This window comes from Heterodontus francisci, unplaced genomic scaffold, assembly GCF_036365525.1.
Source record: "Heterodontus francisci isolate sHetFra1 unplaced genomic scaffold, sHetFra1.hap1 HAP1_SCAFFOLD_49_2, whole genome shotgun sequence".
NCBI lineage: Eukaryota > Metazoa > Chordata > Chondrichthyes > Heterodontiformes > Heterodontidae > Heterodontus > Heterodontus francisci.
Genome location: NW_027140919.1, coordinates 7,857,750 through 7,873,513, shown reverse-complemented (window position 1 = coordinate 7,873,513; position 15,764 = coordinate 7,857,750). Strand labels below are relative to the sequence as shown.

Below are 15,764 nucleotides of genomic sequence, written 5' to 3'. Positions count from 1 at the left end.
CATTGAGGTCTGTAGGCGTGATATCGGTCATATTAACTTCACCACTGCAGTCACTCTCTTTAATCTGTCTGCCTCTAAATTTGCTCACTCCGTTCTCTCAGATCTAACGCCGACACTGTGATCAAACCTTCTGCCAAGTGTGGTGCTGTTGTTGTCTGGTGCACCAACCTTGACCTTGCAGAGGCTGAGCATCAACTCTCAGACACTGCTTCCTACCTTCCCCTGGACCATGACCTCACCACCGAAAATTGAGCTGCTGTCCATAGGATTGTGACCCACCTCATGTCCTCTGGAAATCTTCCATCTACCTCTTGCAACCTTATAGTCCCGCCGCCCCAGGCAGCCCACTTTTACCACCTCCAAAAATCCACAAACAGGACTGTCCTGGCAGACCCATCGTTTCAGCTTGTTCCTGCCCCACTGAACTTTTTTCTTTCTATCTTGACTCTATCTTTTCTCCCCTGGCGCAGTCTCTTCCCACCTACATCAGTGACTCTTCTGACGCCCGACATCATTTTGACAATTTCCTGTTTCCTGGCCCTAACCACCTCTTCTTCACTATGGACGTCCAATCTCTCTACACATCCATCCCCAACAGAACGGTTTGAGAGCTCTCTGCTTCTTCCTTGAACAAAGACGCAACCAGTCCCTATCTACCTTCACCGTACTCCGCCTGGCTGAACTTGTTCTCACATTGAACAACTTCTCCTTGAAGTCCACTCACTTTCTTCAAGTAAAAGGTGTTGCTAAGGTTACCTGCATGGGTCCTAGTTTTGCCTCTCTATTTGTGGGGTACGTCGAACATTCCTTGTTTCAGTCCTACTCAGGATCCCTCCCTCACATTTTATTTTGCACTGTATTGATGATTGTATCCATTACACTTCCTGTTCTGACACGTACAGGAACATCTCACCAACTTTGCTTTTAATGTCCATCCGTCTCTCACCGTTGACCACGCTTCCTCACACCCGACATCCTGTAACGATTCCATTCCACTCTCCCTGTTTCTCCGTCTCTGACACATCTGGTATGATGGTGCAACCTTCCACAACAGCGCTCCTTCCTCTTTCATCAACCGAGGATTCCCCTTCAATGCGGTTGATGATGCCCTCAACTATTTCCCATGTTTCTGCCCTTACCCTTTACCCTCCCTCCCAGAACCAGGACAGGTTTCTCTTTTCCTCACTTTCCAGCCCACCAAGCCCTCGCTTCCAAAGGGTCATCCTCCGCCATTTCTGCCACGTCCAGCGTGATGCCACAACCAAACACATGCTCCCTCCCCTGTCAGCATTCCGAAAGGATTGATCCCTCCGTGATCCCCTGATCCACTCCTCCATTCCTTCGATACATTGTCCCCTTTCCACGGCACCTTCCCATGCAATTGCAGAAGTTATAATACAAACGACTTTACCTCCTGTCTGTGCACCATCCAAGGCCTCAAATTCTCCTTTCAGGTGAAGCAGCGATTTACTTTTGCTTCCTTCAATATAGTGCACTGTGTTCTGTGCTCGTAATACGGTCTCCTCTACATTGGGGAGACCAAACGTAGATTGGGTTATGGCTTTGTCGAAAACCTCCACTCATTCCAAAAGTGTGACGCCGAGATTCCAGTTGTTTGCCATATCAACACACCATTATGATCTCCTGCCCATATTTCTGTCCATGGTCTGCTGCAGTATTCCAGCGAACATCAACACAAGCTCGAGAGGCAGCACCTCACTTTTCAATTAGGCACGCTACAGCCTTGCAGACTCAACATTGATTGCAACAATTTCACAGAACAACTGGCCTTTTTTAATTTTTGTTTAACATTTATTTATTTAAGTTATTTTATTTTATTTTTTAACCATGTGCCCGTTTACCATGCAGTGTTTCTGGACAGAACTGCTCATTTCTCTGGGTTAATGCTTTCTCTTTCACCATGGCCTTTGCCCGATGACAGCTTTGTTATTTAATCTCTCCGGCCCTCTACCCTATTACACATCTTATCTTTTGTTCTCTTGACCAACCACTCCCCCACGCCCCCTACACACTTCACTTGCTGAAAGGCTAATATTTTTCTAACCTTTGCCTCTTCTGATGAAAGATCACTTACTTGAAACGTAAACTCTGCTCTCTCTCTACATATGCCGCCCGACCTGATGAATATTTCCAGCACTTTCTGATTTCATCCCATCCTATACAATCTGTTTACAATGCACTACATCTATGACTACTCTGTGCCACATACTCTAGACCACAGCTAGGAAAATGTACAGTACTGGTCACCACAATACACTAAGCATGAGATCAAATTAGAGATGGCACAGAGGTGATTTACAGAGGATGTTGCTGTAACTGGAGAATTTCAACGATGATGGAAGATTGGCTAGACTGAGGATGTTGTGTTTTGAATAGAGACGATGAGGGGGAGATTTAATTAAATTGTGCATAATTGTGAAGGCCCTACACAGAGTGAATAGGAAGGACATGTTTCCCTCAACAGAGAAGTCAGTAATCAGGGGAGATAGACTTAAAGCAATTGGTGGAAGGATTGGAGGGAGGTTAAGGAGAAATATTTTCACCCAGAGGTTGATGAGTACCTGGAACTCATTGCCTGAAAGGGTGGTCGAGGCAGAAACCCTCATTCCATTTTAAAAATAAGACACTTGGATATGCACTTAATGTGACGTAACTTACAGGACTAATGACCACGAGCTGGAAGGTGGGATTAGATGAAATAGCCCGCTTGTGGCTGGCACAGACATGATGGGCAGAATGGCCTCCTCCTGTACTGTAAACTTGAATGATCCTATATTTCCATGCTGTATTAATTTGGTGTGTTGTACTAGTTTGAGGAGCTGTCTTACTTTGAGGTGTTGTGCTAATTTGTGGTAGTTGCTTGAGATACTGTATTAATAGGAAGTGCCCCATTCGCTTGAGGGGTTGGATTTGAATGTGAGGGGCCGCATTTGCGTCAAGTGTGGTATTAGGATCAGGACATAATTAGCTTCAGTTGACCTATTATTCGGAGTTGTATTTGTTTGAGATGCCGCTTCAATCGCAGGGACTGCACGAGTTTGAAAGTTTGTTTTGGTTGAAGGGGCTGTAACAGCCCTGTAACAGGTTGTATCTATTGAATCTTCTGTATTACCTGAGTTGTTCCATTGGTGCAAAACGTTGCATTAGATTGAGGTGCTGTATTAGATTGAGATGTGTCCGTTTGTTGTGTGGATTAGGGTATCATACTATATTCGTTGAATTCCGTAATGCATAGTCATAAATAACCCACTTTAATAATGCAACTGAATGTCCAGAGTTAAACGGAACACCACATCTCAGAGTGCAGTGGAGCAGCCGTAAGAGAGGCATTCTAACTTCTGGAATATAAGTATTCAGTGGTCGCAGCCGAGGGGAGACAGTGGAATAGTGGCAATATCACTGGAATAGTAATCCAGAGCCCACGCTAATGCTCTGGGGACCTTGTGTTCGAATCCCACCACGGCAGATGGTGACATTTGAATTAAATTAATAAATCTGGAATTGAAAGCTTTTGTAATGGTGTCCATGGTACCATCGTCTGCTGTCCATTGTCGGTTGTTGTAAAAAATATATGGCTCACTGATATCCTGACCTGGTCTGGCCTACATGTGAGTCCAGACCCAAAACGATGTGGTTGTCTCTTAAATTGCCTAGCAAGCCACTCAGTTCATGGTAAATTAGGGATGAACTATACATATTAGCCGAGTCAGTGACGCCTGCATCCCACAAATGAATACAAAAATAAAACATGAGATCTAGTGATGGAATTGATGGTGTTTGAAAGAACAACCTCATTGCTGGGAGAATACGTGTTCAAAATGTTATTAGGTAATTAATGTGACAAGAATTGTCCACTCTTTACAGCTTTCCCAATCAGATATATATCAAGTGCTCCACTATGGTTACTGTCCCACACTCAGTACAACTCTTCAGTGACTGACACTGGGATAAGGTGTTCCACTTCGCTTTGTGAGCCACACACTGTTCACTTCTTCATAATTATATTCTATCACAACAGAGACTTTACTTGATTTTGTAATCTGTTAGTTCGATTAAAAAATAAAGAAAAACAATTTGAACGATGTTGCAACTTCAATATCCCCAAGGAGATCCCACAGGGTATAAATTGTTGGCTCTGGAAATGTTTAGACTAAGAGTTTAAGACAGAGCGGTTTCCTGCAGCATAAAGGGACACAACATTTCACACAGAAAATGAGGGAAACATTTTACTAAACAGGAAATTATATTACCTGATCCTTGCTGGCATTGGTGTTCCAGGTAAGAGACGATCAACATTGAAGTTGTGTAAGTCTGTGTGTGAACTGCTGTCTGGTATTATGGGTTGACTGATAGCGTTACGTGGTGATTTAATAATCGCTGTTATGCAGAAAACCCGATAAGTAACATATGACTTTATTAACTCAAATATCTTGAATTATCTCTGTAGATTTGTTCAAAATCTTGGTAACACACAGGCATTCCAAATTATCAAGCTATTGCCTTCAGGTGAATATCTTGTTCTGTTAAATTAAACAAACGGAAGGCAAATTTCTCAGTAAAGATAGTATTTGCAGTATCAGTCAGTGTAAAATCATAATAAATGTGGGTCACTAAACAATGTGCAGCACCTGACCACAGCGACCATGTATTAATGGGAATATATGTCAATACAGAATTGCAGTGTGTGTGGGTCAGCAACAGGACTGGAATACCTGATCGCAGTGGACATGTGCTTCTGAGAATTTCTCTCACTATGGCATTGCACTGAATTTGGCTCACGAACCACATTGGAACACATGACACAACTGGCAATATATCACTGCGAACATCTATTCATGTAGATTTGTACTTTGTGTGGTCACCAACCGGTGAGAACACAAGATTACAGTGGTCATGAATTATTGAGAGTGTCTGTCACTGTATACTTGCACTGACTGTGGGTCACTAACCAGAAGGAAACACCTGACACTGCAGATAATGCATTAGTGGGATCATATGTCAATGCAGATTTGTACCATGTGTGGCTCACAAACCAGAGTGGAACAACTAATCCCAACGAGCATCTGTCATAAGGAGTATCCGTCACTGTAGAATTGTACTGAGCTTGGGTCATTAGTCAGGGAGGAACACATGATCCCAATGGTTATGTTTTCCTGGCAGTATCTTTCACGACAAACTTGCTCTCAGTGTGGGTGTCTCTATCCAGAATGGAAGACCTGACCACAGTGACCAGGTATTACTGGAAGTATCTGTCTGTGCACTGAGTTTGATCTCATCCCAGATTTATACACATGAACCATGGAGTTAAACACCTAAACGAGGGACCATGTATTACTGAGAGTAGCTGCCACAGTAGAATTTTACTCAATGTTCGACACTGACCAATGTGGAACAGCGAATCCCTGTGCGCATTTATTACTGTGGATATGTTTTACTGAAGAACTGTACTGAGTTTTTGTCACTAAACGGAGAAGAACAGCTGATCACATTGACAATATAGAACATGGAACAGTAAAGCACAGTGCAGGCATTTGGCCCACGATGTTGTGCCGACACTTTAACCTACTCTAAGATCAAACTACCTGCATACCCTTCATTCTACTATCATCCATGCACCTATCCAAGAGTCGCTTAAATGTCCCTAATGTATCTGCTTCTACTACCACCGCTGGCAGTGCATTCCACGTACCCAGCACTCCCTGTGCAAATAACCTACCTCTGACATCTCCCCGAAACCTACCTCCAATCACCTTAAAATTATGCCCCCTGGTGATAGCCCTTTCCGCCCTGGGAAAAAGTCTCTGGCTATCCACTCTATCTATGCCTTTCATCATCTTGTACCCCTCTATCAAGTCACCTCTCATCCTTCTTCGCTCCAATGAGAAAAGCCCTAGCTCCCTCAAGCATCCTTCGTATGTCCTCCAGTCCAGGCAGCATACTGGTAAATCTCCTCTGCACCCTTTCTAAAGCTTCCACATCCTTCCTATAATGAGGCGACCAGAATGGAACACAATATTCCAAGTGTGGTCAAACCAGGGCTTTATACAGCTGCAGCATAACCTCGCGGCACTTAAACTCAATCCCCCTGTTAATGAAAGCCAACACACCATACGCCTTCTTAACAAACCTATCAACTTGGGTGGCAACTTTGAGCGATCTATGGACGTGGACCCCAAGATCCCTCTGTTCCTCCACACTGCCAAGAATCCTGTCTTTAAGCCTGTAATCTGCATTCAAATTCGACGTTCCAAAATGAATCACTTCACACTTTTCCAGGTTGAACTCCATCTGCCACTTCTCAGCCCAGCTCTGCATCCTGTCAATGTCCCGTTGCAACCTACAACAGCCCTGCCCACTATCCACAATTCCAGCAACCTTTGTGTCATCGGCAAACTTGCTAACCCAGCCTTCCTTTTCCTCATCCAAGTCATTTATTAAAATCACAAAGAGCAGAGGTCCCAGAACAGATCCTTGCCGAACACCACTGGTCACCGAGCTCCAGGCTGAATACTTTCCATCTACAACCACCCTCTGTCTTCTATGGGCCAGCCAATTCTGTATCCAGACAGCCAAATTTCCCTGGATCCCATGCCTCCTAACTTTCTGAATGAGCCGACCATGGGGAACCTTATCAAACGCCTTGCTAAAAATCCATATCCACCACCTCCACTGCTCTTCCTTCAGCAGTGTGTTTTGTCACATCCTCAACGAATTCAATAAGGCTTGTGAGGCATGACCTGCCCCTCACAAAGCCATTCCTACTTGAGGGGAGTATATATTGCAGGGCGTATCTGACAATGCATAATTGCACTGTGTGTGGGCCACCAACTGGAGTGAAACGCTTGACACCCGTGATCATGTATCATTGGGAATACCTGTCACTGCAGAATATTTGTGTGTGTGGGTTACCAAACGGGGTTGAACACCTGACCATAGTGACCAGGTATTACCAGAAGTATCAGTTACTATCGAATTGTCCTTAGTTTGCATCACTGACAGGAGTGGATCACCTGATCCCAGTCATCTTGTGTCACTGGGGATATCGTTAGTACAGAATTGAACGGAGTTTGAGTCTCTTACAAAAGCTGTACACGTGATCCCAGAGGCTCTGTATATCTGGAAGTATCTTTCACTGCAGAATTCTGCTGAATGGCTGTGTCACGAACTAGGATGGACGACTGACCACAGTGATCAGGTATTAATAGGTGTAGCTGTCACTGTGGAACTGTACTGAGTGTGGATCACTAACTGGAGTGTAACAGCTGATCACATTGAATTATTTTAATATTTTAATTATTTTATTTTTCACTGCCGGTATGTTCTGTGTGTGCAGCACGAAACGAAGCAGAACAGATAATCACTGGGAGAATCTATGAATGTGGAATTGCCTTGTGTGTGCATCAGAAACCGGTGTGGGACACTTGAACCCAGTGGTCAAGCATTACTCGGAGTATCTGTTACTGTAGAATTGCACTGAGAGTGGGTCACGAACTGCAGAGGAACAACTGATCTCCCTGGCCAAGTACGATTGAAAGTGATGGTCACTGGATAATGTTATTCTGTGTGAGTCACTAACCAGAGAGCAACACATTATCGCAATGTCCATGTATTATTGAGAGTAGCTGTCTCGGTGGAATTGTACTAAGTGTGGGTCACTAACCGGTGAGAAACACCTAATCCCAGTGACCATATATTACTAGGAGTATTGGTCACTGTAGAACTGTACTGCGTGTGAGTCAAGAACCAGAGTGAAACACCTTAGCACAGTGGCCTGTACTGCTGGGACCATCTGTCACTGAAGAATTGTAATGAGTGTGGGTTACTAACCGGAGTCGAACACCTGAACCCAGTGGCATTGTAATACTAGGTGTATCTGTCAATGTAGAATTTCAGTTAGTGTCTGTAACTAAGCAGAGTGAAACGCCTGATCCCAGTGACCATGTATTACTGGAAGTAGCTGTTGCTGTGAATTTTACTGCGATGAGGGTCACTAAGTTAAGTAGAATACCTGATCCCATTGACCATGTATTAATGAACATGCCCGCCACTGTAGAATTTTAGTGACTGTTGGTGACTAACCAGATTGAAACACCTGACTCCAGTGGCCATTTATCTTCGCACCATCTCTCACTGCAGAACTGCACTGCGTGTTGGTCACTAACCGGAGAGGAACATCTGATCTCAGTGACCATGTATTACTGGGAGTATTTGTCACGGTAAAAAAAATTGAGTGTATGTCAATTACCATTATTGGTGCTAAAATCCTGACCTTACTGTCTGGATCAGACACAGAGAATGTTTTACCAGTTACTTTACCGTTTTTTTCTTTTTTCTTCTCCTTCATTTAGTTAATTTACTGGCGATTGGCTTGCTGTCCCGGGGAAAGTGCGGACTCTCCACCTGCACCACTCGCTACCTGGTGGCCATGGCAATGGCGTATCTTCTGGTCATTATCTCTGAAGTCATCCTGTGGCGGATCAGTTATTATTATTTCCCGGGATCTTTCCTGGACATCACGCCTGTGTGTAGTGTTATTGCTGTCCTAAGTCGTGCAGCCACAGACTGCTCTGTCTGGTTCACTGTCACTTTCTCCTTTGATCGATTTGTGGCTATTTGTTGCCAGAAGCTAAAAACAAAATATTGCACCAAGACAACTGCAGCTGTGGTTCTCGCGACAAGCTGCATTGTTCTCTGTTTAAAAAACGTTCCCTTCAACTTTATATTTGAATCGAGAGAGATAATTGACAACGTGCCGTGGGACTGTTATCGAAATCCAAGCTATTATACTGCACCCGGATGGGTGGGATTTGACTGGTTTGCTGTGGTTTTAACTCCATTGCTCCCATTCACTTTAGTCTTGTTGCTCAACGCTCTGACAATCAGACACGTTTTAGTGGCCAGTCGAGTCCGGAAGGGACTGAAGTGTCAGAGCAGGGTAGAAAATCACACTGATCCAGAGATGGAGAGCAGAAGGAAGTCTATGATTTTACTCTTCAGCATATCTGGCAGCTTCATACTTCTGTGGTTGGTGTATGTTATGGATTTCTTATATTATAACATTGCAGGAACAGATCATAGCGATTACACCGATTCTGAATACATATTCGGAGAACTTGGGTTTATGTTGCGGACTTTAAGTTGCTGCATAAACACGTTTATTTATATGGCGATTCAGTCGAAATTCAGAGAGCAGGTCAAAAATGCAATGAAATATCCAGTTGTATCAATTATTCAATTAATGAACAAGGAAAACAACTGAGAGCAATCCAGAGGCCGGCCCCAGTGTTTCCATTTATGAATGTGACATTAATCTCTATACTTATATTAACTGAATGACATCAGGAGTCACGAAGATCCAGCGGGTAAGGGACATGACGAGATCACCAGACTAGAAGAAGGAAAAGGCCAGGAGGAGTGAAAAGCACAAAAGAACTGGCAGTGCTCTGCATTTTGGCTGACAGTTGGAGGACTGAATGAACACTGGCAGGAGGAGTCACACACGCCAAAGAGCAGTGGGCCAAAGGGATGTTTTGAGCTATGGAGGAGCGGACTTAAGGAATGGCGGAGGGAGAATGGAAACAAGTAGAGATTCAGAGCACCACTGCAAAAGCAAAATGCTGCAGATTCTGGAAATCTTCTTGTGAATAGATTGTTTTTTTTTGGAAACACTATATTGTGGCTGTCTCCTTTCATATTGCCTCCCCACCAACATTTCTGATCACTGTCATCTCTCTCTCTCCCTCCACAACTCAAAGGGTGGGGCTGATGGGGGCTTCCATTCTGGAAAAAAACACTATTGGCCTCAGTTGGGGAGACGGGGCTGGGGCGAGGGAATTGGTTCGGTCTGGGCACAGGATTCAACATCCCTAACTCCTCAGCTTGGCGTCTGCTTGGATCAATGTAACCAAGACATTTCCTGGTCCGCAGGTTAGCTGATATTGATAACGGTTCTCTCTCCTTAGGTTCTGTCCCTCTCTCCTTCAAATCTGTCATCAACAGCCTGCCTTCCAGAAAACAACTCATGTCGCCTCTGTCCATACAAACGACCTCCCTATCTCCAACCTCCCCTTCCTGTTTAAAGTGCTTTAACAAGCTATAGACTCTCAAATTCGTTCCTATTTTTCCTGGAACTGCAAGTTTGAATTCTTCTGGTCATGTGTTCACCCCTTTGACTGTACTGAAGCGGCTCACATCAAAGTCACAAATGACATCCCATGTGATACTGAAAAATTTAATCCTCCCCCCCCCCCGCCCCGCCACGTCCTTCTCGACCTGGCGGCAGCCACGGTTGACCACACCATCCTCCTCCAACGCCTCTCCACTGCGTCCAGTTGGGTGGGACTGCACTCACCTGGTTCCATTCTTAACTCTCCAGTCGGAGCTAGATAATCACCTTCAAAATCCTCTGTTCCTGCTCCTGCACTTTTACCTCTGTTGTTCCCCGAGGATCGATCCTTGACCCCTCGTATTTTTAAAATACATACTGCCCCTCAATGACATCATCTAAGAGCACAGCATGAATTTTCATATGTATACTGACGGCACCCAGCACTACATTGGCAAACCACACTCGACTCCTACACTGTTGCTAAGTTATCCGTCTGATTAAAACAACATCCAGTACTGGATGAGCAAAACAAATCCTCAAAATAAATAATGGAAACACTGTAGACATTGATTTTGTTCCCTGCTTCAAGCCCCTTTCCCTAGACATCGAGCCCATCCTTCTCCATGACAACAGTCTTTCACAGTCTTGGCGTCACATTTAACCCTGAGGTGAGCTTCTGAGCTCATATTCACTTCAACATTAAGACCACCTAATTACACCTCCATAACGTTGCCCGAATTCACCCCGCGCTCTGCTCATCTGCTGCTGAAACTCTCACTCATGCATTTGCTACATCTATACTTAACTATTCCAACACGCTGTTAGCTGATCTCCCACATGCTACTGTCCAAAAACTTGAGGTCATGCAGAAGTATGCTGCCTGTATCTTTGCTCGCATCAATTCCCTTTCCCTTATCACCCCTGTGTTCGCTGACCTACATTGACACCCAGTCAAACAAAGTCTTGATTTTAAAATTCTCACCCTTGTTTTCAAATCCGTGCATGGTCTCGCCCTTCCTTATCTCCGAAAACGTCTCCAGCACCAAAACCCTGCCATATATCTGCACTTCTCTAATCCTACCCTCTTGAGAAACCCTGATTTTAAACTCCCTGCCATTTGTGACCACACCTTTAGTTGACCAGGCTTTCGGGTCTGCAATTGTCTCCCTGCACATCTCCGGCTGTCCACTTTTCCATCATTCCTTAAAAACAAACTCTTTGATGAAGCTTTTGTTCAGCTAATCTAACATTTCCTTCTGTGTCGCTGTGCCACATTTCGTTTGATAATGCTCCTGTGAAGCGCCCTGGAATGTTTTATTATGTTAAACGCGCTATGTAAATATAAGATGTGTTACGACTAAGGTGGGAGGACTACACTATTAATTCAGTCTTATTTCTACACCAGTCACAACATTTTTGAAAAATATTCCCAATTACCGAAATTGTCAATCAAATATACTACTTTCCCATAATGGAACACACTAACCAGGTCTCTTTACTGAACAACAACATTTAAAAACATGTATTATAAAACAAGTCTTAAATAGTATAAAAGTAAAGCAGTATCACGTAGATCAATACTTTAAAAATCCAGCATTACATTTTTTTAAAGTCCCCTTTCTACTTTAAGTAAATGTTAAAGTCCCTTTTTAACTTAGTCCCTTAACACTCACACACAACACATAGATTCAATAGATTTAATTCAATTAACCGAAAAGGAAAACTATGAAGGATTTTTGGATCAGAGCACTATTACAGACAAAAACACGTGGGCAGATCACTTGCCCACCACTGAAGGCAAACAGCATATGAGAAATGCTGCATCAATCTGGCACACAGTCCAACCTCCGAGGACATGCAGACAGGTCACGAGAATCGTCCATATCAGTTCTTTTCAGACAACGTTGAGAATTATTTTTAGCAAGTTTTCTCCAAATACAGGAAATATGATGAATGGACACAATGGATATCACAGGGTGTTTTCTTTGGAGGTTCTGGAAAGTGAGTTGGGTTGTGATCTTCTCTCCTTTTTAAAAACCTCAGCAGCACTTGATATTATCTCCTTCGAGAAGGTAAAACAAACAAACACACTGACTGACAACAAAAGATTGTCAGTTATTTTTCTCTGCCCATCCCACGTGCTCTGCTACTACTGGGTTTGTCCAAGCGAATGAGTGCTTGTCATGTTTCTGCCCGTTTCCAGGGTTTCTGCTGCATTTCCAACCCAGACTATGTGACAACCAGCAACACTGTTGCCAATCCGGATCCCTCAGCGTCCCATTGAAGGCTTCCTTTATAAAAAATCCTTTGACGTTTATTCAGATTAACTATAACTACCTTTAAAATATTTTTAACAAAACAGAATAATTTTCATCACACCTCCATCTTCGGAGGAATGAAACATGATTTTTATTTGCATTTCGGTGCAACGTGTAGGAAAAATAGAAAACACATTTTAAAACCCATACCCATTCAAACTTTTTTTGCAGTCAATAAAATTCTATTCCATACTCTCTTTTCATTCAATTATTTGAACAAAGTTCGATTCTCGATAAAACATCTCCAATAACATTATTTTCACCTGCAATGTTAATAATCCTTAAGTGATAATGTTACAACAGTAAAATCCATTGGAATAACCTGGCATTCTGATATTTGTTTCCACAAAGGTTAGGAGGTTGTGATCAGTATATACCAATGTCTCTCTGTTGCCGTGGCGGACATTCATTTCAAAATGCTTCAGAGCCAATAACAGAACGAAGGTTCCTTTTTCCACTGCAGAATATCGTTTTGATGCGAATTTAGATTTTAGTAAATGTATCCCACTGGCCTTTCTATTCCCATTTTATCATATTGCAACATGACTGCACTGACCGCTAGGTCACTGGCACCAATTACTGCCTTGAAGGTCGGAATACAATTCAAAGCAGACAACACGGCTTCAGTAATCAAAATGGCTTTCAGCCTTTCAAAGGATGCTTGGCACTCCCCTGACCAAACTACGCTGGCTTTCTTTTTTTTCTGCAGTAAATCTATCAGTGGCACAGTTATGGGACTAAATTTTGGTAAAAGCAACGTTCGGTAGAAACCACAACATCCATTCCTGTCCCTGCTCTATCCATGTCTCTGAAATGGCCACAACATCGAGACCCCAGGTACAAACCCATGCTGCAAGCTCACCCACCTTATTCCGGGTGCTCCTGGCGTTGAAGTAGACAAATTTTAAACCAAGCTCTTGCTTGCAAGTGCCCTCTTGTGTCCTTATAACCTTATCCCTGACCTCACTACTCTCCACATCCTGCACACTGGAACTACAATTTAGTTTCCCATCCCCCTGCTGAATTAGTTTAAACCCCCCCGAAGAGCACTAGCAAATCTCCTCCCCAGGATACTGGTACCCCTCTGGTTCAGGTGAAGACCATCCTGTTTGTAGAGGTCCCACCTACCACAGAAAGAGCCCCAATTATCCAGGAAACCAAAACCCTCCCTCCTACACCCTCCCTGCAGCCACGTGTTCAACTCCTCTCTCTCCCGATTCCTGGCTTCGCTGGCATGTGGCACGCGCAACAACCCAGAGAAAACAACTCTGTTTGTTCTCGCTCTAAGCTTCCACCCTAGCTCCCTGAATTTCTGCCTTAAATCACCATCTCTCTTCCTACCTATGTCGTTGGTCCCTATGTGTACCACGACTTGGGGCTGCTCCCCCTCCCCCTTGAGGTTCCCAAAAACACGATCCGAGACATCACGTACCCTGGCACCTGGGAGGCAACACACCAACCGTGAGTCTCTCTCGTTCCCACAAAACCTCCGATCTGTTCCCCTAACTATGGAGTCCCCAATGACTAATGCTCTGCTCCTCTTACCCCTTCCCTTCTGAGCAACAGGGACATACTCTGTGCCAGAGACCTGTATCCCATTGCCTACCCCTGATAAGTCGTCTCCCCCAACAGTATCCAAAACGGTATACCTGTTGTTGAGGGAAACGGCCACAGGGGATCCCTGCACTGCCTGCTGGTTCCCTCTCCTTCCCCTGAAGGTAACCCACCTACCTTCTTCTTTTACCTGAGGTGTGACTTCCTCCCGATAACTCCACTCAATAATCCCCTCCGCCTCCCGAATGAGCCGAAGTTCCTCCAGCTCCAGCTCCAGTTCCCTAACGCGGTCCTCGAGGAGCTGGAGCTGGGTGCACGTCCCGCAGATGCAGTCAGCAGGGACACCCTTGGCGACCCTTACCTCCCACATTCTGCAGGAGGAACATTCAACTTCCTTAACCTCCATTCCCACTATTCTAAATTCCCAAGTTTTTAACTAATCACACGATAAAACAAGAAGAGAAATAGAAAAAGTCTTACCTTACCTACAAACAACTGAGTCCTTTCTTTTGGTAAGAGGAGGAGGGCGGGTGGGAGACACTGCAAGAGTAGTGTCTCGGGTGCAGAAACAGCCCAAATATATAGGTTTCTAATTACCCAGCAGTCCCTGCTCCACCGAAACTCCCGATGAAATTGACTTCCCAGCTGTTCACTCTTGGCTCGCAATGCCTGTGCTCCTGGAAAAGCTGCACAACGAAAAGGTAAGAGAATTTACACAGCCCAAATATATAGGTTTCTACTTACCCAGCAGTCCATGCTCCACCGAAACTCCCGATGAAATTGACTTCCCAGCTGTTCACTCCTCGCTCGCAATGCCTGTGCCCCTGGAAAATCTGCACAACGAAAACGTAAGAGAATTTACACAGCCCAAATATATAGGTTTCGACTTACCCAGCAGTCCCTGCTCCACCGAAACTCCCGATGAAATTGACTTCCCAGCTGTTCACTTCTCGCTCGCAATGCCTGTGCTCCTGGAAAAGCTGCACAACGACCTTGTTGGGTCTTCTTGTTGGTTTTTATCTAAATATGAAAGCCCTTTATCCAATCTTGCCTCGCAATTCAGTATTATTCAACCGAAGAGTAGAAGGTCCAATTAAAGCAATTTTCGGGCCTCCTTCTGCCTCATCATCATAATCCCTTTCATCCTTCACTATCCCTATTACCGGACATACCTGTACTTGCTTATTCTCCTCCGGGCAATAACAGTGTTTTACCATATTATACGACACAATTAATTCTTTTTCCGGTGGACTGGAGTGCAAATCAAATAGTTTATTTGATCAATTATCTTGACCATTTTATTTAACTCTACAACAGATTGCCCCACTGTGATCAGAGAAGGCTTATTAACTATTCCCTTTGGTTATCCAAATCCCCAAAGAACGTTTATGTTATTCGGCTATCTGACAGTGGTACCAATTTTACCTCTGACACTGGAACTTGTTTTGCAATTGCTTGGGTTATTCCACATGAAGGGAACATTCCTGCAAATGTTTCCTCCAACTCTTGTGACTTTTTGACAGCACTTCTTTACTTTTATCCGTGATAACTGGAAGAGCAGTTACTTTTGCTCCTGCCAAATAATTTCCCAGGAATAGGCCAACTCTGTTTACTGACAACTATGGACAACTACTGTAGTTACCGTTCCAGACATTAGGACACAATCTAGCTGCTCCCGATACAAAGGTACAGGTATATATTCCCGCCAATACCCTTCACTAAAACTTTAACGTTTAGTGTGCTCTCTGGTGGAAATGTTATGC

General features: G+C 44.0%; 1 protein-coding gene across 1 annotated transcript; it reads left to right on the top strand.

Moving 5' to 3' along the window:
- Positions 1–3,782: 3,782 nt before the first annotated feature.
- LOC137361403 (neuropeptides capa receptor-like) lies at positions 3,783–9,280 on the top strand. Its single transcript, XM_068026271.1, has 2 exons — positions 3,783–3,849; positions 8,370–9,280. The coding sequence occupies exons 1-2, from the start codon at positions 3,783–3,785 to the stop codon at positions 9,278–9,280; spliced, it is 978 nt and encodes a 325-aa protein (XP_067882372.1).
- The last annotated feature ends 6,484 nt before the right edge of the window (positions 9,281–15,764 follow it).

Bases quoted from the DNA above. Each gene is read 5' to 3' on its own strand.
- LOC137361403 (XM_068026271.1), top strand. From the start codon at position 3,783: ATGGAATTGATGGTGTTTGAAAGAACAACCTCATTGCTGGGAGAATAC. The intron at 3,850-8,369 runs GTAATTAATGTG...TCCTTCATTTAG, and splicing joins CGTGTTCAAAATGTTATTAG to TTAATTTACTGGCGATTGGC.